We start from the raw sequence: 26379 nt of genomic DNA, 5'->3' as shown, positions 1-26379 counted from the left end.
TGGTTGCTGAGCTGAGAGTATAGGAGGAGGAGCACCAGGAGCAGGCTTGGGTGACGGTGGAGGTGATGGAGGAGCATTTGCGCCGTGGTGCAGCAGATGGGCGTCTGGAGGCTCCTTTGCTTCTTTCCTGGAGATGGCCTCCATCTTGCTAGGAGCGGCCAGGTAGGATCAACCTAGATAAGGAGGCAGGTGGATACCACCAGCTTGGTTTGTCGACTCGGGAAGGAGCTATGAGTCGTCTTCTTGCCACGAGTCTTTTTGAAGCTATGAGGGCAGTCACTCGCTGCCCTCTAAAGCGCTGACCTTTCTCTCTTTCCAGTCTACCTCAACTTAGACAGGAAGGGGCAAAGGCTCAATAGTTAACTTGACCTTGATTTATTCCCAGTGTGGTGTCAATAGAGATGGGTGTGGCCTGTTTGACTGTTTGTTCACTCTTAGTCCACCTTGTTCAGGACATGTCACATGGCTGCGGAGAGGCCTGTTTGGTTCATTGCCCTGTGTCCATCCGAAGTGACAGGTCTCTGGCAACAGCCATGCATGAGGTCGGGCAAAGAACAGACGAGCAATTGCCGGTGCTGTGCAACAGCTGCAAAGCAGCACCTGGGTGGGGTGTCCATGACATGGTCCGGGTATCTGCAGCTCAACCATACAGTAAGGCTCTGATATGTCTTTCAACCAGTACTTGCAATGACCAGGTATCAGAGGAAATGTAGATGTAGGTATTGAGGCCCTACTTAACGCACATTGCGCGTGTGATGTCTGTTTGTGATTTACTTGAAACAGTATGATTCTGAGCTCTCTTTGTTCATCGATTTATCCACCTTTCATGTTGATCATATAATAAGCCTTCTGTGGACACACATTGGGCCGTGCCCTGGAGATCACCTTCTTGGAATGGAGTGTATGAACTCCTTGAAGTTATCTTGAACGTGTGCTGTGGCTAGCTACTCAATGAGTGGATTTGTAAATTTTGATTCGTCTCACAATCAGAAAGAAGGCCGTGTCTCAACAGCAGAGTGACAGAATAAGAGAATGAGCAATACTGTATAATCCCGTAGCACCCATCTATGTAAAAGGGACACTTCACGAGCTCCCGGTAAAGTGGGTTGTTAATATGGTAGAGTCGACTGCACGTTGAAGTTGCCAACGGCGCTGAGTCAAAGCACAGGGTAACGTAGCAGCAGCAAGTCGCATATTTCGTCGAGCAACTTTAGATCTTATAAAATTCCCGTAGGTCCATGACAAAATGTGCATGCCACTGGATCAAGGCCGTCTCATAGTTACTGTAGCCTGAGATAATACAACTTCAACTGAACTGCATGGCTTTGCGGTATTTCTTATTTCGGATTTCGACCTCTATTACAGCACTAAGTTCCTCTTGACGCCAACGCCGAATACGCCCGGTGAAACGAATAGACTACATGACCACTGATATGTGTCATAGCCTCACCTTGGCACCAATACCCCTGCCCTCATACCATACAGTTTCTTTCCAGTTGCCCAGCCTTACTCCTACCACAGCCGCAGCGTCCAGCTTTAATTGCCCGCCGAGCGCCTTTCTGACTTTCTCATAACCATCTGATCCAAGTGACCACTCCACTGGCAGCCTTGGCGTCTGGGACTCTCCCGGTGGTGCAGCAAACGGATATTCGTACAGAATTTTGCCGACAGATTCGGTACGGTTGTAGAATGCCGTGGCATTTATATGCTCTATATACAGCGTATTGTGCTGCAAAGGCGACACTAGCGTGAATGTTGCCGATGAAGAGAAAATATGGAATGTTGCTTCGCGGATAAAGTGTCCCTTTTCACTTTCGTCGCCTCCTGGAACGTGTAATTTAGGTGCCACAACCGTGAGATTTAGTTTCGATAGAGCCTCTCCGAGAAGCGGCTGGCCGGGTATGCTATCCCTATGGGCACGAAGTGTGAGGGACGTGTTGAGGCCTGAGATATACTGTGATAAGAGCTCTCGGCCTAGTTCCTCGCCTCGATCGCCCCCCATTGATGGATTCCACTTTGCAGTGATAAGCAGATTGGTGTTTTTGCCTTTGATGACATCTAAGTTCTCGGCGGTGGCTGCGCCAACAAGAGAGCCGTTGCTAAGAACGTGTATGCTGAAGGCGGGGATGTGAGCGGTGTATGGTGTAGGGTTTGTGATGTTTACGCGGGCTTGCAAGGTTATCGACTTATAGGCAGTGTCAAGTATCTCGATTGCACCGACCTCCGGTTGCAAGCTGCCAATGGTCTGTCGTGGAAGAGCTGCGAACAATCAGCATACTGTCATGGGGATGTGTAAAGGAAGTTGACTTTTCGCTACAAGCTGCAAGTCCTACTGGACAGCTAAGGAGACTAACACTACCAAAGTGAAGACGGACGTTTTAATGGGATTTTTCCCTCTGTGGGAACATCCTTCAAGACAAGCTGTCCGAGGACGGTTTGGACCTTGACATCTACGCGAGCCTTGATGTCTAGAATGAGCTTCTTTCCGCCGAATAACATCGCTTGGATCACATCCGTTAGAACGTCGCTATCCGTCACGTTGAGAGGCGCATTTTTGATACGCGATTGAATCATCAGCTCTGCCTCGTGCTCGTCGGTAGCTGGTAGCTTTGTTGTGTTGGCCGCTTGAAAGCGCCGCAAGTTGAGCTCGCCTAACTTTTTGCCACGATAAAAGACATCGGAGGAGGCTCTGATGCCAGTCACGTTGATTTCAAAATTCATTTCAGAAGGTAAAGTTGCAATAACTTGGATCTCTCCAGAGACTGTAGGGTTCGCATCAGGGTCATCAGGATCCGCGAGAGGGTTCGGCATTGTGAAATGAACATCGGCTAGAGAGAAATTCCGGATGAGATTGTCGAATGTCCGGCCGGGGAAAGGTACGGGAACCGTGACGCTGGCCAAGATCTCACCCAGCCAGTCCGGTGTCTCAGAATCACTTTGCTTTTTCCCACGCACGAACACAGTAGCCGCCTCACCACCGAGGTACTGCTTGAGGAGAAGATCCAAAGGAGATGATTTCGAATCAGGACACTCTCGTGTTAATGACTCGGGCAATTCTCGGACCAGACCCTGGACATCGAGAACGACATCGGACTGGGGCCGGATGGTGACGGGACGAGTGACAGCATCAGCAACAAGGATATAGGGGTCTGACTGCCCACAATCTGGTACGAGAACTTCGAAGCCCAGCTCAGGGACGTCTACCTGGATCGGGTACTTGTTGAATGCTGTAAGAGAAATGTCGGCGGCCATAGCCTTTTTGTCAACACCGGGGATAGGAGTCTCGCGGAAGTTGACCTTGGTGATGTTGTATTCAGGAACTTCGGGCAATTTCTTGGCTGCACATCGCATTAGTCAATGGCTCAACTACCACAAGACAATTAAGAGACGGGCAAGTAGCATCATATTGTCCTCCTGTTTGAAGCTAGAAGATGGATTTTTCTCCAAAATACAAAGATGCAAAGGAACGGTAGAGGTATTGACCTTCAAATGTCAGATACTCGGACACGGTATGTGTGCCGAGGGGAATGATGCCTGACTTGATCTGTATGTCGGCGATGCCATGCACACGGAGTGTCCCGAGTCTTCCCTCTAGCCACTCGTTTGCAATTGCTCGAATACCCTCCGCGTCTCCGGGGACGAGATCGGCGACAAAGTCAACGGCAGTATTATGACCGTCCACGATGCTAATGGCCAGGGGTGGAACAGCCGCGGTGCCCAGCAACGTATTGTCATACTCGGGAAGATACACACTGATCTTTGTCTTCTCAGTCCCCAGCCCCCGCACGACCCAGGTAGCAACTCTCCCCACGCGTCTAACGTAATCATTCTTGACCCTCGATCCATCCAGTCGAAAGTTGGCTTGAATACGCGCGCGCAAGCCATCAGCAGTGATAGACTCGAGTGACAAATTGGTGGGCTCAAGAACGGCGGCTTCCTTAGCGTACTCTTCAACAGCGGCAGGAACGACGAAAGCAACAGAGATGACCCCAATGGAGAGCAGTGCGAGAATGATCATAGCTATGATAGAAGGCCACCGCCGAGACCTCGACTTGGAGGAAGTCTGCGTAGCCACGGACGCCGAGCCAGATGAGCTTGGACGCGGGCTCCCAACGGGCTCTGGCGAGACCTGGCCGTCGTATCGAGATGTTCCATTCTGGCTGGAGAGAAGAGGCGTGGATTCAATAGATGTGTCTGGTGTGGCGTTTGGTGATCTGGACCGCGCTGTCGCAGACAGCAACGGTGATCTTTCGGAGTCTGTCATTGCTTCGAATGTTTTGACAATGTACAGTCGAACAGATGAGCGTTTGAAGGAGAATGGAAAGTTAGCGCTGTCTGATAGACATGACCAGGCCGACCGAGACTCCAGAGAGTGGTCGGGACGGCGCCTGAACACACTGAGCGAATGCGAGTTTCCCGATCAGTACGTTAGAGTAACAGATGGATGGGCTTTGGCAATATGCAAATAGCTATACGTTGCGATGGAAGACAAGCCTCAATAAGTGAGGACAAGCCTGTCATTCAAGGAGGCAGGAATGGCAGGAAGTGAGTGAATGAGTGAGATGGATGATGACGTTCCGTCCACGACTCTGCCAAGCGGTTTGAGGCGGCATCACTTCAGGCAGGGTCACATGAGAGACCTCAGTTCAGGGTGGCTGAGGGCGGGACAAGTCGCTTTGTTGGGCAGCGTAGCACTGAGGTAGGTACCTACCTTACCTCCACAAGGGAACGGCGGGGGAAGCTGGTGCAGGTACAGCAGTACCGATACACTGTAGCGCAAACTCTAGCAGGCACATTCAAGACAGTGCAGCTGGCAGTGCAAGGCACAGTCTTGGCTTAGACGGAGCCACCAGACCTTGAGAGCGGGGCACTTATTTCTCAGGCCTGTGACTGGACAGATGAAGTATCTCAGAGTCACAACCAGCCTGCATCGCATCGCCGAAGAAAATATTCTCTCTCTGTCCTGTGCCAGGGTTGATGTTCATAAGAGAAAGAGCAAAGACCACGGGGTCTCAGATCCGTTGCTGCTCAATCCAATTGGACTTCTCATTGGAGTAACGCTGTTTGTTTGTTCAAGCGCGTGATCGCCTTGCTGCAGGAAGAAACCAAGGAAGAATATTTCTATTGTGCCAGTCCGCATAGACAAGTGACTTAAAGAGTTTTGTAAGTCATCGAGTCACTTCACATTGCAGGCTTCACCTCGCTCACCGCACTCTTCTCGCAAACCCATTCGAGTCACACCCTTTCTAATGACCATATCTAGGTACTCTGAATATCTCACACACATCTCAATACCACTCTTCTCATCAAGGTATTGACCATTGATTGTGTTTTGGACCGTATCAACGTTACACCATCAAGTTAAGTAACCTGAGTTACCAGCCGGCACTCTTCTTTGCCAACATAGACAGAATGATGCGCAAGGCGACAATAACGGCAGCTCGTTGCCTTCAAAAACGTGCTTATTCAAGCGCCGCGAAACCCAGGCATTTGATGTCAATTGGCGATCTGACAGCCGCTGAATTCTCCTCCCTGGTCCGAAATGCGGCTGCCCACAAGACAGCTATCAAAGGGGGCCAAGTGCCTGCAAGCCTGGATGGCGCACTGGCCGGCAAAACAGTGGCAATGATGTTCAGCAAACGAAGCACCAGGACCCGCGTCTCGACAGAGGCGGCGGTCGCTGCGCTAGGTGGTCATCCAATGTTCCTAGGCAAGGATGACATCCAACTCGGAGTATGAGCGCACTCTAGTAGGCCAGTATGTTAAAACCTGTCGCTAACGTGGTTTATAGGTCAACGAATCTTTGTATGATACGTCAAAGGTCATATCCTCAATGACTTCTTGCATGGTCGCCAGGGTTGGCCCTCATTCTGACGTGGCCAACCTGGCCAAGGATTCCAGCGTTCCCGTCATCAATGCTCTCTCGGACGATTTCCACCCTCTACAGATCATCGCCGACTTTCTCACCATCCATGAAGCGTTCCCCTCATCTTCGTCAACGGGGGGAAGCTTAGGCCTGGAAGGTCTCAAGATCGCCTGGGTTGGTGACTCAAATAATGTCCTCTTCGACTTAGCGATAGCATGTGTCAAACTCGGTGTTGACATCTCTGTTGCCTCACCCAGTGGCTACGGCATCCCAACTGCCATGAAGCAATTCGTCCTCTCCGCGGCATCTGACGTGAAGACACCTGGATCGCTGACGGAGACCACCGTCCCTGAAGAAGCGATCAAAGATGCTGACATCCTCGTAACGGACACGTGGGTGTCAATGGGCCAAGAAGCAGAGGCCAAGAAGCGGCTGGAAGCTTTCGCTGGATATCAGATCACGAATGAGCTTGCAAAGAGGGGTGGAGCGAAGGCCGATTGGAAGTTTATGCACTGCCTGCCGAGGCATCCTGAGGAAGTAGCAGATGAAGTCTTCTACAGTGATCGATCTCTCGTCTTCCCAGAGGCCGAGAACCGCTTGTGGTCTGCAGTCGGTATGTACGCATTTACTCACGGGAAAAGCTCCAACTAACTAGGCCACAGCTGCTTTGGAGGCGTTTGTGGTAAAGAAGGGAAAGATCGTATGAATGCAGCAGGTGAGAGTAGAGACGAGGTGAGGATGGTCATGAATGGGTCTTGAAATAGAAAAAATACCGATGTGATGAGATCAGGCATATCGGGCAAGCTGGAGGAGTCACGGAGTCAAACAACATCATGCAACACCAGGTTACATCGCGATCGGTTTGTGTAGAAACTTTACAAATCAATTAATTCAGACGCCTTTTAACCGGGCGGCAGCTGGCTAGCATCCACAACCTCATCCGCTTCCTTTACCAGAGTGTCCTCGTTGGGACCATACAAAGGAGAACGAGGCAGAGCCATCAATCCGGTCCTAGCAGACTCCAATATTCCAAACGGCGCAATAAGCTTCAAAAACGAGTCGATCCTAGAGGGCTTCGCAGACCTACACTGGGTTAGCGCGCGTTTTGCGTACAATTTTGGAGTCAGAAGAACACTTACACCTCCACTATGCAGCTGTTAGTGCTGATATCTAGAACCTTGCCTCCAAACTGGTGCGTGAAATAGGTAATGCTCTTCAAATGCTCGTGCTTTAAACGCAGCGCTTGGCTGGCGGCAAGGCTTCTGGGGTGGAAGTCGTTCGACGTCTCCTCGAGGCTCTGCTCGAACGCCTCTTGGCCTTCCTCCCCCTCGGCGTCAACAGCCGTGATTTCTCGGTGATGAGCGAGGAGCTCCTCAAAGTACTCGGGGCCAAGGATATTGATCTTGGCTAGAACAAGCTCACGCTGGACTAGCGGAGCATTTGTGTAATCGAGGACTGCCCAAACAGGAACAAGGTCTTCTAGTTGCCGTCGAGCCTGCTCTACTACGCCATCTTGACCAGTGAGGACAATTGTCATCCGTGAAAGATCCTCGACCTCGGTGCTGCATACGACGAGGGAGTCAATGTTGAAGCCACGAGCGGCTAGAATGCCAGACACTCGGGACAGCACACCGGGCTCGTTCTGGACCAAGCAATTGAGGATGTGTCGCTTCGGGGGCACCATCGATGGCGGGGGTGTCTCGTAGAGGATGTTGGATACGGCGGCCTGGGCCGACCAAGCTGACGGTGCATCGGTTGTTGGGAGAGGAGCCTGACGTCTTCGGAGTGCCTTGTAGGCAATTGCAGACGTGGAGCTGCTGGAGGAACTGTATCTCACAGCGATTGGGGCGATGACGGCTAGCGATGGCCGAAGCTGGCTGGAGGCTGCCCGCAGAGGCGGCGCCAGTAGGGAGAGGCTTCGAGATGCCATGGTCCAACCAATTGTGAGGCCAACGACTGTGCCCCGGGTCAGACTGATGCTTCTCTGGGCTCTCAAGGGTCGATTGGCAAGCCTGGGAGCATTAAAAGCAGAGGCGGGCTTCTTCTGACTCACCGTATGCTGTCGAGACTCGGCCTGGAAATTTTCAGAGATCGGAGCTTTGTTCGGAGCAGGGGACTTTCCCGTCCTAACACAGTGCGCCTGGCCCGTGCGTTTTCTCCAGATCGTTGAATTACCACCCTAGAGGTACTTGGGTACTTATCTCTAGGCCCTTAAGTACCTAGGTACCTACGTATAGGCAATTCAGCCTAGGCACTGGCTGTTAGTGTGCTTTTGGCGCTATGACCACCTGAGTTTAAACCGGGAACGTTTGCTTTTGCTTTTGCTCGCAGCCTTCTTCGTTTCGAGAGCTATCTGTCGAGGCCGAGTTTTCCCACCTTGTCGCACCAACCACACGATTGATTAGCCCCGGCGCATCCTGTTCAATCTGATAGCTTCTATCAGAGGAACACAGGCACAAGGAAACACGGCTGCTGTGCATGCGACATTCAATTTGGCAACAATTGTCAGGCTGACTAGAAGCAACGCGCCCACGAGACAAACCATCGCGACAATGGATGACACTGAAAGAAGAAGCGCTAAGCGGTCGCGATTCGACCAGACCGAACCAGAGCCTAAGAGGGCTTCGAGATTTGATCGCCGCTCAAGGTCACCTCCTGCGAGAAAGCATGAATCCATCCGCGAGAGAAGCCCTTTGAGAGATGCTGCCCCTCCCGCCCCAGACTCGCCCAAGAAGTCGCCTCTGGATCCCGCTGCCGCTGCCGGTATGTCATAGAAAAATACTGTCGTTAAATGGAGTCTTCTTGCTGACTGGGATGTCTAATAGCTGCCGCCGCCGCCAAGATCAATGCCCAGCTTCAAGCTCGAAAGGGGATTCAGCACGTCGATGTTCCACCGGTTAGGTCATCATCGGTCTCATCTGCTACCAAGCCTTCAGACGCTGGCGGCGCATCAAGTGGCACCATCAACGGTGAGATTTACATTGCAGATGGCGACTACATTAAGGACATAGAAGTCAATGATCTTCGAAACCGTTATCTCCTGACCAAGGGGTCTACTCAGAAAATGGTAAATTTGTTCTTGGTTATTCTTGCTGATTCACCCAGACTTCTGCCCACAGCTAGCCCTGGCTTCTGTCTCCTTCCTTTCTCGTGTTCTTGAAGTTGTATGGGAACAGTCTTGCTTACATGGAGCTTGATAGCTGGCACAAGGCTCCCCTCTTTGGCAATTGCTGACATCGGCTGCTTGATTTAGATTAAAGATGAGACCGGCGCTGGTACGCTCAACCTGATAACTTAGCCGTTTGAGAGCAAGAAGTTAACTAGATCTTCAAGATGTCACCACCCGTGGAAGCTACTACCCAGATAAGAGCATGGCCACTGCAGTCGTAAGTCCCGTCGTACTCTGTGAATATCCTATTCGGCAGCTCATGTGCGGAACCAGAATCCTCCTCTCTATCTGCATGTTACAAGTACATCGAAGGAGGGTCTTGAGAAGGCGGTCGAGAAGATTGAGGAAATGATGAAGCAGGAGCTCCCTCAGCTGGTCGACGAACGTCGCTTCCGACGCCGAGACCAAGAGCAAGTTGAGCGAGATGAATTCGGTCGAGTATAGCTATATTCCTTCCTCAAGCTGGGAAACAATCACTGACAATTGTCTCAGCGCAAATGGCCTGAAGAAAGAATTCCGATCACGCTTGAGTCAGTTCCGGGTTTCAATCTTCGAGCACAAGTTGTTGGTCACGGCGGCGCATATGTCAAACACATTCAACAGGAGACGGGTTGCCGCGTTCAGATCAAAGGCCGCGGCTCTGGCTATCTAGAGACGGCCACTGGGCGTGAGAGTGACGAGGACATGTATCTTCATGTCACGTAAGTGAAATACGCCTGCGATGCAGGATAACGTGCTAATACATTTGCAGCGGGCCGGATCCCAACATGGTCCAGAAGGCAAAAGAGCTCTGTGAAGACTTACTTGCCAATGTCCAGGAACAATACGAGGAGTTCAAGAGCCGGCCACCACGCAATTATGGTGGTTCCGGAGGCTACAGCGATCGACATGGCAGCCATTCTGGGTCATACCAAGGCTATGGCGGTTACAACTCTCCCGCACCAGGAGCCGGCAATTCCGCGTCCCCGCCCCCTGGAGCTAGCGGTACTCCTTCGACAACTGATTACAGTCAATATGCCCAATACTACGCGAACGCAGGCGCTGGAGCTAATGGCCAGGATCCTTACGCAGCGTATGGTGGCTATGCTGGGTAGGAACTCCTGTGCAAACCGAATAGAGGCGACAAGCTAATCTACTCTCAGATATGTTCAGTATTACCAGCAATACTACGCAGCTGCTATGGCTGCTCAGCAGCAGCAAGGCAGCCCTGCCCCTCCAGGTGCTTCGGCGTCACCTCCACCTCCTCCGAGTGAAGCTCCTCCTCCGCCACCACCATCTAGCTCAGCTCCGCCTCCGCCTCCAGGAGGAGGTAGCTACGGTGCAGTAAGTAGCCCTTGATTGTCTTCATGGGCCAACTACTTAATTGTTAAGCAGGTTCCACCTCCCCCAGGCCTGTGAATATTAATTGAGATCACTCAAAGCGGAGAATGCTCACAGCATGGTAGTGAGAAACCCGGTCCGCCGAATCAGGGGGGACTTAATGCAGCTTTGAAGTCTCTTGATTAAAGAGGCTGAGTGTGGTGGACAGGTATGAAGGTAATCGTTACGTATATAGTTAAGCTTCAAGTTGTAATATGTAGGAAAATTGCACCAAAAGATTCACCGTGAGGTATCCCAGGTAATTTGCGAGTCTGAACACCTGATGTAAAATTGACAGAGATCAAAATTGAGGCTGAATTGGTGGATCTAAATTTAGTGGCTCCCGCTGTAGACTAAGCATCTACAGTACAGTACCTGGGCAGGCCGGCTCTGTAGATAAGATCTTAGTTGCCCCAGGTGGGGTCATTTTCCCAACTTGAAGCTCCCAGTGACCGATAAACGCCAAACCTCCACACTGAAGACCTCCCGACACCCCCTTCATGCCAGCTTGCCATCATACCCTCGAGGCTCCTCGCTAGGAATTATGATCCGCCGTCTGCCATGAGCCATCAGCGTTACCCGTCTCATGATCCTGTCAAGGAACCTCATTCGATTTCATTGAAAGTCTTGCGGTAAGTGTCCAGGGCGGTTTGACGACGAAGCTACCCTCCAGCCCGCGACCTTGAGCTAACAATCAACCACAGGCTTTCTCGACCTTCTCTTGTCGCACAGCACCCCCTGCAGCCGCCGTTATCTACACCGTCCGCTCACTCAGCACCTTTGGCAGCATCTCTGGCCTACAGCTCCAATGGCGGGACCAATCCCGAGCCGTTCATCTTGAGCCCTATCCTAAACCTTCCTCCGTCCTTTGGCTCTGCCTACGTCGGAGAGACGTTCAGCTGCACACTCTGTGCAAACCATGATGCGCCAGAGACTGATTCGAATCTGGAGGGAGGACCCACCGCCCCCGCTGCTAAGCAAATACGGGATGTACGCATCGAGGCTGAGATGAAGACCCCGGGGTCTGCGTCCGCCGTCAAGCTGGATCTTGGCCCTGGTGCCGCCGACGCCAACAGCAAAGGGGTGGACTTGACACCGGGGCAGACATTACAAAGGGTAGTCAACTTTGATCTCAAGGAGGAGGGAAGCTACGTGCTGGCTGTTACCGTCAGCTATTATGAGGCAACGGACACGAGCGGCCGGACGAGGACATTTAGGAAGCTGTATCAGTTCATATGCAAGGCCTCGCTCATCGTCCGAACAAAAGCCGGCCCGCTAGCTGCTACGGAAAAGGGGGGCAGGAAATGGGTCCTCGAAGCGCAGTTGGAGAATTGCAGTGAGGATACGATTCAGCTGGATCGAGTTCTGCTAGACTTGGAGCCCAGCTTGTCATACACAGACTGCAACTGGGAGTCAAGTCGGGGCTCCAGGCCGTCAATGCACCCTGGTGAGGTCGAGCAGGTGTGCTTCGTTGTTGAGGCGCCCGCTCAAGGACAAGAAGGGGTTAAGGAGCAGGATGGACGAATCACGTTTGGAACGCTCGGCGTTGGTTGGCGGAGTGAGATGGGGAATCGAGGCTTTCTGTCAACAGGGAAGCTTGGAACTCGGTACGTTTAAGAAGAGACGCGGGAAAGAATAAGAAGTCATGCGTCTACTGGCATCTTCTTCCCGTGCTAAAACGCAACTACTTGCTACGAATCCGCATGCGTTGATGGCCGCGTGGAGGTCTTTTGAGCCTGAGAAATCGGTATATCTCAGCGTGAAGCCTTCGACTGGGCGTAGCTCGTTACAGGAAGCAGCCTTCGTTCAAGTTGGTACAGATATCAACACAACTCACTGTTGTATTTCTATTGCTGGATCTTACAATCCCGTCTTCTGGGATGTCTAGGAGTTCTCTTTCCACGGTGTTGACGAAAACATGCCGGCCGAAAGAATAGGTCCAACAAAGAACAGAGGACGAGATTTTAGGCGTAAGGCTTTTCTGTAGTGCCGCATGCCCCTACCGGACTACTCACAGGACGGTCTCCCTTGAGAGAACGCCTACCCCAAATGGTGGCATGTTTTGACATGTGATTCCCAAGGGATGGCCATCAATGGGTGTTTCTACTACGTTGCATCTTGCATGGGCATCGTGGGTTGTATAATACAGATCTTCAGGAATGTATATGGCATCTAGCTTCATGCTTGCCTTTCTGAGTGCTCAAGAGCTTTCGGTCTAAGACATGTCAAAATATAAGGTCAATTGTCTTTTCTGGAAACGCCTGCTAAGGCACATTCTCGCAACTAGTCCCGAAATTAGTGAAGATAGGTACGTGTACCTACTCGGAAAGTCTGCGTGTATATAAGAACAGAGAATTGGCATGGGTTGGTCTAGACCGGGAAGCTAAGTAGAAGCAACCCTGACATTCTTGCTGAGGTTTTACTTTGACACACGCTATAGCACGTAGTTTGGGCATCTACACAGACGAATTGGGAATAAAGGCATGCCCCATACCTTCAGCCGCCAATCTGCGTTACGCTGCATATTGAAGCCGGCTTTCTAAGGACAGCTGTGGTTTGCTATGCTCGCTATGTAAATTCGATGGGCTTAGAAAGTGCATACCTAGGCGGTCAGCCACCCGTGTTGGCGGACCCGCGGGATCCCAGAAGAGGCATCGGGATGCACACCACTGTCTCAAAAATGGTGCAGATGCAGGCACACGCCGGAAGCCCTGTCAATACGTGCTCGTTGTGTGACATATGAGAATATTTCCGACAAGGTACCATATTATATGTCTGCTGAGTGCCAACCAGTTCCATAACGTGAGACCAGCGGTAATCAAGTTCATGGACGCAGTCCATTGTCGTTTTGTCCAAAGACTTTTTGGCATATTGTCCCTCAAGTTCGGATTCAGGGGCAAGGATCAAGGATGGTCGCGTAGATGCGAGGCAGCCTCGTGGTGGTTCCGTGCCGTACCTTGTCTCAGTCACTTGGCGGCGAAGCTAGCAACGTGTTGTGAGTTGCGTGGAACGAGAGAATATTTCGATTTTCAGAACAAGAATTCTCGGCGCAGACTTTTGCCTATTTTGTTTTATTCTATCCTCCATGAAGCAATGCTGAGTGAGCGGAACTAAATAGGAAACTACCTTGTGTCAGTTACGACTAAATTGGCTCTCGACATCTATGGAACGATATGACATTTTCAGTGTCCTGTTCTCCGCCTAGATTTACATCCAGTATTCAGGCGAGTAAGGCATTAGGATCAAGGCCGTAATTGTACTGTACCTGCTTCAAACGCTGGCCACGGCATACTGCAGGTCCCCGTCCGAACAACACCACTCGGCGAATGGCACGGATGATATATTGAATGGGGTAGAGAGCCTATAAGGGAAGTCCTCTATTACCGCTCGCTACTGGCCGTCCTGCCCTGACCACTCACCAGATTCGGCGGCTTAAGTCGATGGGCCTTGCAGGGGGCGACCCTGGCGGATGGGTTGCACTTTACGAAAGGAGACTCGTGCAGGCCAGGACCCAGGCGAGCCAGGGCCGTCGAGATGGATGAATGCATTGATCGACGACAAGATGCCTGGCTTGGGCAAGTCTGTTGCTGCACAGCACTTTAGTCTACTGCTACAGCGTAGCTGGCTGGGCATCAGGAATGGCGTCGACTCCGCGACTTCAACTCCGGCTAGAACAGCGCGAGGATACAAACAGGTACTATGCCAATTCGTATACATATGTAAAGAAGACAATCTTCTTCGCCCATGCGGAACCCCGCAACGACTCGAAACTAGGTGCCATCACAAGGTATGGACCAGTGCTATACGCCAAATTGGGACGTACTTTTAGTGTTCATGTGTAAGTGAGTGAGATCGCTCTTCAAGGCTAGACGCCAACTTCCACTTCACGTGAATCTGGGTTGTCCCCAGCCGCGGCTTGGACCAAGGAGACAATGCAACAGATATGCAGAGGTTCTCCCGTGGTGGTTTTGACAAGTAGCACAGTTTCAATACTCGAGTTGGGAGTGTCAGGCCTGGAGCATGACTATACGCCGACCTGTAAGGTGAAGAGTCGCTTGACCAAACTGCCTAAGAGCAAGGGTATACAGCGTGGGTGCAGATTCACTTCACTAAGATCTCCCCACCCATTGGATCAGGTAGAGCAAACTGCATGACATGTGCGTACCGGTTATGAACCTTAGGTAGAGAGCAAGTGCTTCTCGAGAGACTCTATGGTTCCGGAAGCTGCAATGAATCATTAATCAATGCCTGACAGAGGCACCGGGCCACCACAAGCTGGAAAGACCTGGGCTCACAGCAGCTACCTTAGGTAGGTACGGGCTGAAGTGTTTGCATGCCCCTTATCTGAAGAGAGGGTTGCCTTGTAAGTAAGTGACTACCTAGGTATGGTGGGTTCTCCTTACTCGTGCCGCCGCCTCTCCCTCCATCATTTCGCCTGTATATGCTGACACCACTGCAAACTGATACTTGTGAACCCAAGGGAAAGGAGGTATGCCAGCCTACAAGTGACTTATAGACTCTACCAATCACCATAGGGCAAATGGTTATTTGATAGGTGTTGGGATGAGGGACATTACATTCTGGGGGGGTTAGTGGGGTGTGTATCGCACATGAAAATCATTCGATAATCGTCGCCCTACTCTAACTTCTAGACAACCCACAACCCCCCTCAATCCTCAATAGAAGATCTTGCAACCCTGGCCCATTCCTCGCGTAAGAGGTACTTGGGTATAAACGGTCTGAATCCTCCTTTCGTGAAGTGGCAAGAGTGCAATATTGTATAGTGTACAGTACAGTAAGAGACCCCGGTGAGCAGTGAGCACAAGAGGAAGGCCGGCCCTGTCCCATCCCGGTGCAGAGGTCTGATCCGATCCATTGGCTGACACTTGAAGCTGCTGCTGGCTGATTTATCTCACTCACCTCTACTCTCTACTTCAGCCTACCTAGATACCTACACGAGGAGTGAGTGTTCAGGCATTGCCAGTCATATCACATATCACCCACATCCTGACCAAGACGGACGGATGAACGAACGAATGAATGCATATGATAGATTATAAGTAGGCGTAGGTGCCTTACCACCTCCTCCATGGGCAGCAGTCCAGTCTAGGTAGTCATCCAGATATCTGACCTACCTACCTACTGTACCTACCTACCTGCCTACCTCCCTCTTATCTATCACTACAGGAAGCACTTGGCAAAACAGACGAGCAGAGTGACTTGTACGATGAAAAATGGTGAAGAACATCAAATTGAGAGGGGAAAGAGGAGGAGGGAAAAAAAAAGGAAAAGGCGGCGTGTGCCTTCAACCAGGTACTGTACCTTACATGCATGTCTAGCGGGAGGCACGCTACAGCAGTTACAGTGCTGCGTAGTACCTGCCTGGGCACCTAAGTAGACTACTACTGCATACTTGAGTACCTAGGTAGGTATTTTACAGGGGATGCCGTACGCGTGTACGCACAGACAAGGCCCGCCTCTTGCAGTACGAACCAACCCTGGAACCCTACCACACCACACCACACCCCAACTAAGGTACCGGTACCCCCCTCTCGAGCCCCCCAAGCCCCAGGCATGCTAGCCAGCCCACCTACCTAGGTACTGCGTAGCACCTCTTAGCCAAACCAAAAATCCTAGACTGATGTGAGTGCGTGCGTGCGTGCGTGCGTGCGTGAATCAAAAGACGGGACGCCCCATCCATCCATCCATCTCTCTCGCTCTTCATAGTAAGGAAGGCTTCTCTTTCAGGTTGATTGATCTGGCAGGATAGATACCTAGGCAAGGTAGGCAGTTTCACTTACTGCACCGCCGTCTGCCGTTCCACCTGCGACCTACCTACCTACCTATCTACCGTATTCTGCAAGGCCATCGAACAAACACCATCACCGCCGTCACCTCCAAGCAACACCACCCCGTCCAGCATCTCAGGACAGCCCGCCGCCTGCTGCTGCCGCTGGTGGAAAAGTCCCAATGAAGGCTTAGGTGTGCCTGGAGGTGCCTTTTCTCCTCTTCCTTTTCTTCTTCCGTCCTCCTTTTTTTTTGGTTTTGGGTGCTGTTTGTTGTCTTTGCTGTCATGGAGAGCTCCTCGACTCCTCTCGCCGACTATTTTTGGATCGCCGGTGTAGAGGCCATTTCGTACAATGATGCCCCGCAGCCCTCCCCTCAGCTCGACGAAACCATCAACGAAGACGGCGAGCCAGACACTGCCGAGAACAATGCCCCCTCGGCCACCAGGGCCACCGCCCGTCATTCCCGCCAGAGCTCTCTCAACCGGCTGTCCAAAATCTCCAGCGAGGCCCGCAATTCCGTGCACACCCTCGACGAGCTCGACGGGAACACCAGGAGCAATCGAAGCAGCGCCACCATACGACCTACCGCTCCACAAGCCGGTCACATCTTCAATGGCATCCCCCACGACCCCTCCATGGGCGACTTCGATTTCGACAAGGCCCTGCTGAAGTTTGCCGTCGAGCGGGAGAACTTCCTCGACGATCTTAGCTTCAGTGCCGGAGCCAAACTGCAAGCTCGACCCCCAATGGTCAACCCCCGAGCCGAGAGGATCAAGGCCGAAGATGGTGACCTCAGCGGCCGTAAGAGCCCCCTGCGGAGCATCAGAGGCAGTATCCGTCGCAAGATGAGCTTCAGGGACATGAACAGCATGCGGAAGCAGCCTACTGCTCCCAAGGCAGGTGAGTCGGCCTACCCCCCACGATAACACTATATTGTGGTCAATCATGTACTGACTTGCACCCTCTAGCTTCTATTCGGACTGCAAAACGTCTGAGCAACTACAACTCTGTGATTCCTCCCCCCGAGCCGCTCAATGCCGACCCGAACATGCACCCCCTCAAGAGGCGCTTCGAGCCCGTCCTCCTGGACAGATACCCGTCGAGGGATGCTACAGATGAGATCCCGCGGAGGGGTAAATTCCCTGACTATGTGCCAATGTTCGCCTTCCCCAATGACATCCAGATCGTCTCATCGGACGATCGTCCGCGGTCGACCTGGCACGGCTTCACCATGACCTCCGATGACAACTCCAAGATATATGGTATTACTGTTATCGTGTGGACTGCCCTGAGTGCAGATGTTGCCGAGGACGTTGAGAAGAGATGTGAGCAGTGGCGGCAGAGGCACATGTCGAATGAAGAGAGGGAGCTGGCCGCCAGCCTTGGCGGCAGGCTCGCTAATGAACGAGCCCACCTCTCCCAGCTATTGGCAAAACTCCCTACAGTGCCGTCCGGTTCTCCAGCTCGAGAGACGCTGGACGATCAGATCAGCTCGGTGGAGGAGAAGATCACCCTGATGACTGAAATGCTGCGACCCCTGAGACACGGAGCAGCCTCCAAGATCGATGGGCTCACAGCCGGTGAAACGGGCTTGTGGGTACCGAGAGCCTACGGTGTGCTCGGAAGAGACGCCACCAAGATGGCCTTTTGGAAAGAATGGCTTCGGGCAGTGACGGTCCCCATGACTGATGGTGCTATTCTGAGAGTGCCCCCCAGTTCCCCTAAGGTGGGACGGTGGCAGCCCCTGGAGCGCTACATTGTCAACTTGTGCACGGAGGCATTCAGTCCCCTCAGTTCCAAAACACAAGTTGAGCTGGGAGTCCGAGAACTCCGTCTTTACGCTCGAAAGGAAGCGCTCAACGAAATCCCAGGCTCTCGGAATATCGATCTGTACGCTTTGTTTCGGTGCCTCTCCCTTGATAACATCATGGCTCTGTTTGAGTATGCGATGTCAGAATCTCGCATCATATTTCTCTCTTCTCACACGGCAATGCTACACCTAGCCTGCCATGCTCTCGTCAGTCTGCTGTATCCCCTGAACTGGGCTAGCATCTTCATACCAGTCTTACCGGCAAGATTGTTGTCTGCTTTGGACGCCCCGTGCCCGTATATTGTCGGCGTTGAGAGGCGCTACGATGATCTCGTTCTCCCCGATGACGACTACGTTCTTGTCGATCTAGATCGTGATACGATTGATGCAACTTCGCAGCCAGTTCGTCTACCCCGGCAACATCGTCGAAAGCTTTACTCCTTGTTGCAAGTTGCCGCACCGCACAAGCTGAGATACGGAGTTACAACAGGGGCTCCTCCTTACGCAGTCGAAAGCTTCCCATATGATGCATTCTCAGCGGAAAACGACACACTATTCAATGCCAGCCCGCCGGCTAGTACGCTTGGGAAATGGGTCTCACAGAACTCTTCGACGTTTGGAGAGCCAGATTCGCCAGATCAAATGCGCATCCCCATTTTCAACGCCTTCTCTCACTCTAAAGTGGACCACACGAAGTCGGAACGGCCGCCCACGGGCAAATCAGCCAGTCCTCCTTCATCTGTGTCCCCCATTTCGACCTCATTCCCTCCTATGCCGACAACTCCAGTGTCACGTAGTGATTCGGGGTTTGCTTTCACGACCACTTTGAGGGAAAAGAAATCTGGCCATTTCGACGACCGATCTCGACGAAGCTCTTCGTTTGGTGTCGATAAGCACGCTCCTCTACACAAACCCAGCTTGCCTTTCCTCAATGGCCACGGGCCTAGTTTGTCCATCTCTGCTATTTCTGTAGATTCGCAGTCATCATATGGTGGTTATGCCCCATCCACATATGCGCAATCTACTCTAGCCGCCTCAACGGTAATGCCTAATCTGCTAATACAGCCGGTTCGAAACACCGAGACGACGATCTGGGTCGAAGGCCATTGCTTCAACTGGAGCACAACCGAAGCATCTTCTCCATGCTCGATCTGTGATGATCGCTCGGACGGTGACGGAATGTACAAGTGCACAGGTTGCAAGTGTGTAGCACACAATCGCTGTCTTGCTACTGTCTGTCTGGTATGCCCAGAGGCGTTCCATGCTGACAGAGTTCGAGCCGCTTTTGTTCGCTGTCTTGCTAGTCTTCTCTACACGTATCGGAAATATCTTGGACGGCCGAGTAGAGATCAGAAATCAAATGGCCAGCTTTATGCATTTGACATGGATGGATTCATCAGAAGCCTGCCCTATGATCAGCAGGAGTATGCTACCATGATGAAGGAGACTCAGGGTAAGAAATCGCCACCTCATTGAGCTTGAGAATATAGATTAATATGTGATTATAGCATTTAATGAGTTCATCCATGAGAGGGAACGGCAGTCCTCTACAAATCCGAACATTCGGCTTTTTGACGAGATCCTCGTTGCCAAGAAGGCGCGTGGCCGGCCAGGTCTGTCAGTTGGGCTTTCCCGGCTGTCTACAATCCGGGCCAGCCACGGAGCCTCAAACTCGTTCATGGGCCCAGGCAAGCAGGTGAAGCCATCTGGCTATCTTGCTGATACCAGCGACCATATATGGAGGACTGCCTCGGTGCCTGTGCCCAATGCAAAGTTTCCAGGCGACTATCGTGCTGTGACTACAAGAATTCCTGCCAGACTGGACCCGTCATTGATGAAGGAGCCGCGAGCTATCCAAGGCATTCCGAGACCAGAAGGGCGAGGCACCAAGGGATTCATCAGAAAACAAGTCCCTAGCATGCTCGGCACCACTCCACCCAACGGCATATAACACTATCAACCGCCACTTGTGTACCACGATGTAATCCCTGCTTAGGTTTTGCATCGGTGCACCGCACTTACCAATCCTCCTTACAACACTCCATCCCGGCAAAACCGGATTCATCTTTCAGGCTCTCAGCTGTCATAGACAGATGCCGCAGTCGTGGCAGAATCTTACATAAACGGGGGGGTTGAATCGAAGCTGACGATATGTACGATACAAAGCATTGTAATTTAGGACTCGCATGCACTTTGGTCTTTGTAGGGGTTTTTACAAGAGGATCTCATGGAAGCCCGGCAGGCAGGCAGGCAGACTTGAATTATACAGGATGCATTGAAGGAAGGTTTTGTTTTCGGATCGGCATTGGATCAGGTAGCTAATCTGCCAACCTGTAGATGAAGGGCACCATCTCAAAAGATGAAAGTGCATCAGTTCCGAGCCTTGTTCGCCTCATTGCAAATGTTCATGCGTGTAATATGGGTCCAGCGCAAGATCTGATGTGATATTATATGCCTATCGCAGGGAAGTAATATGATCTATCCCTCTGGGTCTTCGTTTTATATGACCAGCGCCTCTCCTCTCCTCCAAGCGGCCGCACATGTTCACACCCGTCATACCGGTGGTCTCGCAGCCAGTGCTTGTTTCGTTTCATGATGAATCCATTCCGAACATATCCCTTTTCATCTCAAAACGCCGACGCTCCAATAAGCAATTCCATGAAAGCCCCTCCTGACTTTGTCACAGAGGAAACAGTATCGTGATCCACAAAACTCACGAGTTCTGGGTCCCCGTACCAGCATCGTTTTCCCTTGGCTTCGGCTTCGGCACCTTCTCGTACGCATTCGGGCTCGGCTTCCGCTTGCCCGACCCGTCCTTGTCCCCCTTCGGCCGGCCGCGGTGGTTGTGTCTGTGGTTACCGCAGTCGTGCGAGTGGCCCTTCTTGCCGCCTCCTCCGGCCCGCTCGCGGCGTCCGGACGACGGACCGCCGCCGTCTGAGTCGGAGTCCGAGGAGGAGTCTGAGTCTGAGGACGACTCGTCGCTGGACTCGTCGACGCCCTTGGGCCGGTGGTAGATGCAGCAAACTGTGCAAGAGCTGAAGTCAATAGTTGTTCGAAACAGGGACACAATGTGCCTTAGCGACAAGCAGGATCATGACCATACCTTTTGAGCTTTTCCTCCCTAGGCCCTCGTTATCTACCACATTGTCTGCCCATTGTACCGAGCGGGTGGAAGGCGCATGGGCGCCGCGCAGGCGGAGGATCGCCTGTGTCTGTGTCTGTGTCGTCGTCTGCGTCTGCGTACCAGGCTGAGCAGTGGCCGGCTGCTGCTGCGCCGGACCTTGAGCGAGCGACATAATGAGTGTTTGCGGACGATGATAAAGAGCGGTGCCGGCGTTCGGGTGCAGGACTACTTCACGTTGAAGTCTCGTTTGCTTGCGCCGACGATTTTCTAGGATAGCGTTTTGTCCAAGGACCCTGCGCGAACCGGCTTTCGTATACCTGGGCGTCTTGGTGATAGAAACGTCGAGAATCTGTAAGCAGTGTGAGCTGGAAACTTGGTTAATTCGGTGGTGTGACGGGTTGCAGGAAGTGATGTTTGTTGGTTAGGTAAGGCACGAGGCGAAAAGAGGCAGGTTGCCGGTCCCTCATTGCCCCACGTCACTGCCGGTTGAGCACCGAGAATGCCGCCCCTTGCGGCGCCGCTAGACGGGCAGGATCGGCGTAAATTCAAGGTCGATCGGTCCCGGCACATATATCACACGCACAACGAGAAGAGGGCACTTGTTTGCTACTATTGTTTTCGTCGTCTAGAGTGGTATCACTTTCAATTCTATACCGTACATTATCTATACTGTACACAGATGCCCTCATCTGTTTTGAATTAACAGCCCAAGACACATGGATAAATGCGCCCTTTTCATATTATACATGACTACGCAGCCAAGATCGTGACCATCAGTCCTCGGACCCAGCCGCAACAGCTGATTCTCTCCTGCGCCCTAGCTTGTCATTCTTCTTATCTCTCTTCATACTCTTCCGCGGCCGTGTTCTTGTAGATTGCGCCGTCCTCCTGGGTTTGTTCAACAGCCAGGCATTCATTGGCGGTCGGACCTTGATGAATCGACCCTCTGGGCTGAATACATCAATGATAGGCCAATGGGGTTCTGCATCTCCCTGGGAGCTTGCTGGCTCAGATCTAGGCTCAGACAAATCTAGTGTCTGAAGCAGCTCATCGCCACTAGCTGTTTTAATGACTGATGGCTTGCGAGGAGCAAACAGATCCTTAGTTCGCACTTGCGCAACAACCTCAACCCAGCCGCATCCTTCTATTAGTATGTCGGCAGCAAGAACTCGATATGGCAGGCGGTCCGGCTTGATATTGACTGCATCACGCCGGGTAATGGGGCCGGCTCGCTGTTTCGTCACATCCCATCGCAATGGAAACGACCCTGCAAGTTTGGTTTTTTCGCCGGTCCCGGGTACAGCAATGTTTTCGACGTTGACTTCCCCAGTTTGGTTCTGGATGCTGATGGCCTTCTCCGTGGAGGTTAGGTGAGCTTTGATTGGGGTAAATGCATATGAAAGAATGATCAGGTCTGAGGTCCGAGGTGTCAAGCGGATGAAGCCGCCGAGTAAGAGTGAACGCCCGGGCTTGATTACTTGCTGTTCCGGAATGATACGAGATTTCATGATCAAAGAGGACCTGTGCTCTTCTTTGACATGCAACTCGAGGTTGCTTCGGGAGAGACCCGGTAGATCGATCAGCTCACCCCTGCCATTGCCAAATGGCACCCGGATTGGGGAAGCCGTCGTCCCCGGGAGAGAGGAGACCACAGGCATGGTAGGATAATTTGTCTCAGGAGGGACCGGCGGCAATAGAGAAAAGTCGTCTAATCTCTCCTCGTTCTCGGATTTACCAGTCTCCTCTGTAGGTTCAGGTATAGGCTCTGTGGCTTCGCGAGGGAAGACGTTGACGGAGATCTCGTGCTTTGGTGGTTCCCAGTCCATTCGCCCTTTCGGAAACACGGCCTCGAAAAGCTGGCTTTTGCCAACATTGACCTTACCCACCATCCAACCTCCGCCTCCTCGTTTCCAGATATCCTCCTTCAGCTCTTTGGTCCACCAGCTTCTCTTTGCGCTGACACACCGTACATTTCCAAGGCGCACATCGCGCGCTCGTCTTCCCAGAGCCTCTCGTAGCGTCTCCGTCAAATATGGCATGAGAGAGTCGACCTGCTCCTTTAGCGGGGCGAGGAGGTCCGACCTTGTTATGATGAAGCTCAGCTCGGTCTTTTTATTGGCGTAGTATTTCCCCCGTCTTGAACGTCGGTTGTGTGACCGCAGCGGCATGACGTCGAGCAGCGAATGTATAGATGGGAGAACGGACATGGGGAAATCGGCAGCATCGACGACGTGATAGACATGGTTGTACTTGTATGGTGACTCCTCAATCGTTTCGTGCAGGGACTCGATGCATGGGTGATATATCGGATTGCCAACTTGGTGATGAATCAGGTTGTGACACCGATCACAAAGGGGAGCAGCGGGCTCAGCTATTAGGAAGTGTCAGCAGTTAAAAATCAAAGAGACAATGCACGACATTCTTACCAGCATCGAGAACCTTGAGGTCACCATCTTGTGGCAAAGCCAGGAGATCTTTAATGTCCACTCCTACTTTGGCCAGACTTGCATGGTCCGCATTGCGGAGGACATCTTGCAAGACCTGGTCCTCCTCCCTCACGCGCTTCTCCGGTTTGAGCAGCCCGAGGTAGGATCGAACAGCCTTCCTGTCCAAACTAAAGTAGCCAGCCTGGCCTGCATTGGCACTCTGCGACAGGGCACCACAACCGGAGCACTGCAAGGGCAGCGCTCTCGCGGGGAGTTGTGGAAGATCAGTCTGGATTTCGTCTGTACTGTGGCCATGCTCGAGGTGCAACCTTCTCGACTGCAGATGAAAGCTCTGCTGGGGGGGACGGACGAAACAATGCGCCACAGCCACAGCAGGACAAAGAAACGGTGCAGGCAGAGCAGCTCTGTTCTTGTCGATGCTGAGAGCTCTCCGCAACCAGCCGGACCTCAAAGCCCTAGTTGCGTGCATTGCGAGAGCGCAAAGCAGATATAGTGGTTGGGCGTGGGTTTTTCTAAGAAGTTATCGTCAAGTCGCAAGATTGCGCCTGGAAATTTCAGTGGTCCTGATAGTTATCGCTTTGATGGCCATTGCCGGCCGGCAAGCTGAAGTAAGCTAAGATAAGGTACTTCACCTCACACAGAACATTGGTGGAGGAGACCGTACCCTCAAGACCACTGAGATTGCCGCAGCGGCAGGGCTACCGATTGGTCGAACAAAATTTAGAACTGGACTGCACTGAACTGACCCGTCGTCGCGATCAATCGAACCAGCTCCCAATCGAAGTTTCCAAGCGCCCACCTTCTCCCTCCTACCATCGCCAAGAGGGTCGCCCATGAGCTCTGCAGCTCATAGTCATTCAAGATGGTGGCCGTAGGACGGCGTATGAACAAATTGAAAGCTGTTCGTTCCCCCCATTGCTCCCTCCATCACGAGACTTTTCTTTTGCTAACTGTGCCAATAGCAGGTATATGCCCCTCGAAGCACCGCCCCGAGACGGCCCATTGACCGGGGATATCGATCCAATGTCGACTCGTACTGACATATCATGCGTCTAGCTTCTATCAATACGGCATGGCCCCGGTGCTGCCGTCCTGCCGACGGGCATAACACGCATACACATGGAGTTTGCAGAGAAGTGGAATGAGGGACACTACGGACCACGGTACGCCGATGGGTTTTTGCTTGATCAGCGTCGATCAGAACTACTGGATATTGACAGTGTACGCAGTAAATTCTGGAGGTTATGCCTACCGCGCCTGAAATACTGGAATCCCGCCATCCCCATGATCGTCAACCGCACAAAGGACCAGGCCGGCCCCGCGACAATGAGCATCTACTTCCGCCAAGGATCAGCCGATGCCACCAAGTCCTCAAAACATCAACTGCCGTCATCCGCGGAAGGACTGTCCAAGGCGCCGTCACCGGAGGAGGATGAGAAGGTCGTCACGATCGACATGAAGAGCCAACACTCGGACCAGATCCTCAAGGAGTTTCTCGAGAAGACAGGCGCAGTGCCCGTGGTCCCTACTCCTCAGGAGGAGATAGAGATGCAGGAGGTCCAGGAGCGTAAGGAGAGGGGCGACATTGACCGAGAGGTGATGCTGAAGTATCTAACGCAGCAAAGGCGTGAGGCAGCTCTCATGGCTCAGGCAAGAAACGAGGCGGCTGCGATGAAGGCTGCCATCTAAGGGCACGGCATAGCTTGCCATGTATAATCTCACACATGTATAGGAACCCTCTGTAGAGTATGAAATGACTTTCGAGCGTTGGCATCATTGGCTTCCATTCGCCTCATGTCAATCTTGACCAACGTTGCTTGTGCATGATGAAGTTACTGGTGCATGACCAGACCTGTGGAAATTCGGTGACATAAAACTGCATCACATCACAGACAATGGTTTCAACGAGGACTTGATCCCATTACTTTCACATCAGTCCTTATATTTACTTTGAGCCTGAGGAGACACGCTATCGGTCTTATTGTCATGACATCCAAAATATTCATAGAAGCAGCTCCAGGCATGATTCCCGTCCCGGTTGGGCAAGCTTGACTCGCCTCAATACAGAACGCCAATAGTCGCCGTCTTAATGCTGTCGCTCATGTATCGATATCTTACTTGAGCCCAAAGCCTTCACTTTCATAGACTGCGTCCCACAACATCTTTTCCAGCTGGACCCGACTTGTATAACGCCATAATGCTAATGTGTTGAAACACGTCCGTGCTGTTGGATATCTCCCACAGTCATCGCCAAGACAAACGACCCTGATCGTCAGCGACGCTGCCCCCATTGCCGGGATGCGGTCGCTACCTGTTATGAATAAAAGGAGCTTTCGCTGATCCTTGGGGTTTGCTGCCCCAAAGCTTTGCCAAAACCACTCCACCGTTGGTTCTGACGCGTCAGGATCACGGGCTCCCCAGCCATCATAATCGGCTGCAATACGAAGGGAAGCAATATCAAGAGGCTCATCGGATCCCCGGACAAGGAGCTCAATCTCTTCCGGCCGGAAGAGCGACAGGGCATTACCGCCACAGACCGTGAAGAAACCGCGCTTGAAAGGCTCGAACTGGCGTGTGACGGCACCATCCAGTAAATAGCGTACATAGAGGTCGACATATTCGCGCCGGTTGGCATTTGTCACGGGTTTCCTTTCTCCTCCAGGACACAGGGGTATGTGCTCCACCAGGCCGTATTTTTCAACATCTACGACAAAGTCGAGAGAAAACGTGGTCTCGACATCGCCGTCATAATCTAAAAGTTGTCGAAGACCTTTAGCTAGTCGTGGACGATACTCGGCCAAATCGTCTAGAGTGT

The 26379-nt window shown here is 52.2% G+C and overlaps 8 protein-coding genes across 8 annotated transcripts; 4 read left to right on the top strand and 4 right to left on the bottom strand.

Moving 5' to 3' along the window:
* Positions 1–1438: 1438 nt before the first annotated feature.
* Positions 1439–4018, bottom strand: UCRPA7_7481 (putative pre-rrna processing protein; the record flags this gene model as incomplete). The annotated part of the gene is made up of 3 exons (XM_007920012.1): positions 1439–2259; positions 2376–3338; positions 3484–4018. The coding sequence occupies 3 exons, from the start codon at positions 4016–4018 to the stop codon at positions 1439–1441; spliced, it is 2319 nt and encodes a 772-aa protein (XP_007918203.1).
* A 1698-nt stretch (positions 4019–5716) lies between these two features.
* UCRPA7_7480 (putative ornithine carbamoyltransferase protein) lies at positions 5717–6572 on the top strand (the record flags this gene model as incomplete). The annotated part of the gene is made up of 3 exons (XM_007920011.1): positions 5717–5757; positions 5857–6479; positions 6529–6572. 3 exons carry the CDS (start codon positions 5717–5719, stop codon positions 6570–6572), a joined length of 708 nt encoding a protein of 235 aa, XP_007918202.1.
* A 196-nt stretch (positions 6573–6768) lies between these two features.
* On the bottom strand, positions 6769–7550 carry UCRPA7_7479 (putative acetolactate synthase small subunit protein; the record flags this gene model as incomplete). Its single annotated transcript, XM_007920010.1, has 2 exons — positions 6769–6949; positions 7006–7550. 2 exons carry the CDS (start codon positions 7548–7550, stop codon positions 6769–6771), a joined length of 726 nt encoding a protein of 241 aa, XP_007918201.1.
* Positions 7551–8418: 868 nt separating this feature from the next.
* Positions 8419–12011, top strand: UCRPA7_7478 (putative kh domain-containing protein; the record flags this gene model as incomplete). Its single annotated transcript, XM_007920009.1, has 10 exons — positions 8419–8629; positions 8692–8933; positions 9120–9141; positions 9200–9252; positions 9309–9473; positions 9528–9736; positions 9787–10107; positions 10227–10358; positions 10934–11026; positions 11099–12011. 10 exons carry the CDS (start codon positions 8419–8421, stop codon positions 12009–12011), a joined length of 2361 nt encoding a protein of 786 aa, XP_007918200.1.
* Positions 12012–16467: 4456 nt separating this feature from the next.
* On the top strand, positions 16468–18790 carry UCRPA7_7477 (putative ddenn domain-containing protein; the record flags this gene model as incomplete). Its single annotated transcript, XM_007920008.1, has 3 exons — positions 16468–17083; positions 17152–18124; positions 18676–18790. The coding sequence occupies 3 exons, from the start codon at positions 16468–16470 to the stop codon at positions 18788–18790; spliced, it is 1704 nt and encodes a 567-aa protein (XP_007918199.1).
* Positions 18791–20706: 1916 nt separating this feature from the next.
* Positions 20707–21289, bottom strand: UCRPA7_7476 (putative protein phosphatase inhibitor protein; the record flags this gene model as incomplete). The annotated part of the gene is made up of 2 exons (XM_007920007.1): positions 20707–21017; positions 21097–21289. 2 exons carry the CDS (start codon positions 21287–21289, stop codon positions 20707–20709), a joined length of 504 nt encoding a protein of 167 aa, XP_007918198.1.
* A 601-nt stretch (positions 21290–21890) lies between these two features.
* UCRPA7_7475 (putative duf974 domain containing protein) lies at positions 21891–24033 on the bottom strand (the record flags this gene model as incomplete). The annotated part of the gene is made up of 3 exons (XM_007920006.1): positions 21891–23488; positions 23544–23722; positions 24011–24033. The coding sequence occupies 3 exons, from the start codon at positions 24031–24033 to the stop codon at positions 21891–21893; spliced, it is 1800 nt and encodes a 599-aa protein (XP_007918197.1).
* Positions 24034–24683: 650 nt separating this feature from the next.
* On the top strand, positions 24684–25253 carry UCRPA7_7474 (putative 50s ribosomal protein mrp49 protein; the record flags this gene model as incomplete). Its single annotated transcript, XM_007920005.1, has 2 exons — positions 24684–24727; positions 24794–25253. 2 exons carry the CDS (start codon positions 24684–24686, stop codon positions 25251–25253), a joined length of 504 nt encoding a protein of 167 aa, XP_007918196.1.
* Positions 25254–26379: the final 1126 nt, after the last annotated feature.

The sequence above is a fragment of the Phaeoacremonium minimum genome (assembly GCF_000392275.1).
Source record: "Phaeoacremonium minimum UCRPA7 unplaced genomic scaffold PA7_03_scaffold_534, whole genome shotgun sequence".
Classification (NCBI taxonomy): Eukaryota; Fungi; Ascomycota; class Sordariomycetes; order Togniniales; family Togniniaceae; genus Phaeoacremonium; species Phaeoacremonium minimum.
Note: the sequence above shows the minus strand (reverse complement) of the source record. Positions and strands in the feature narration are given on the sequence as shown.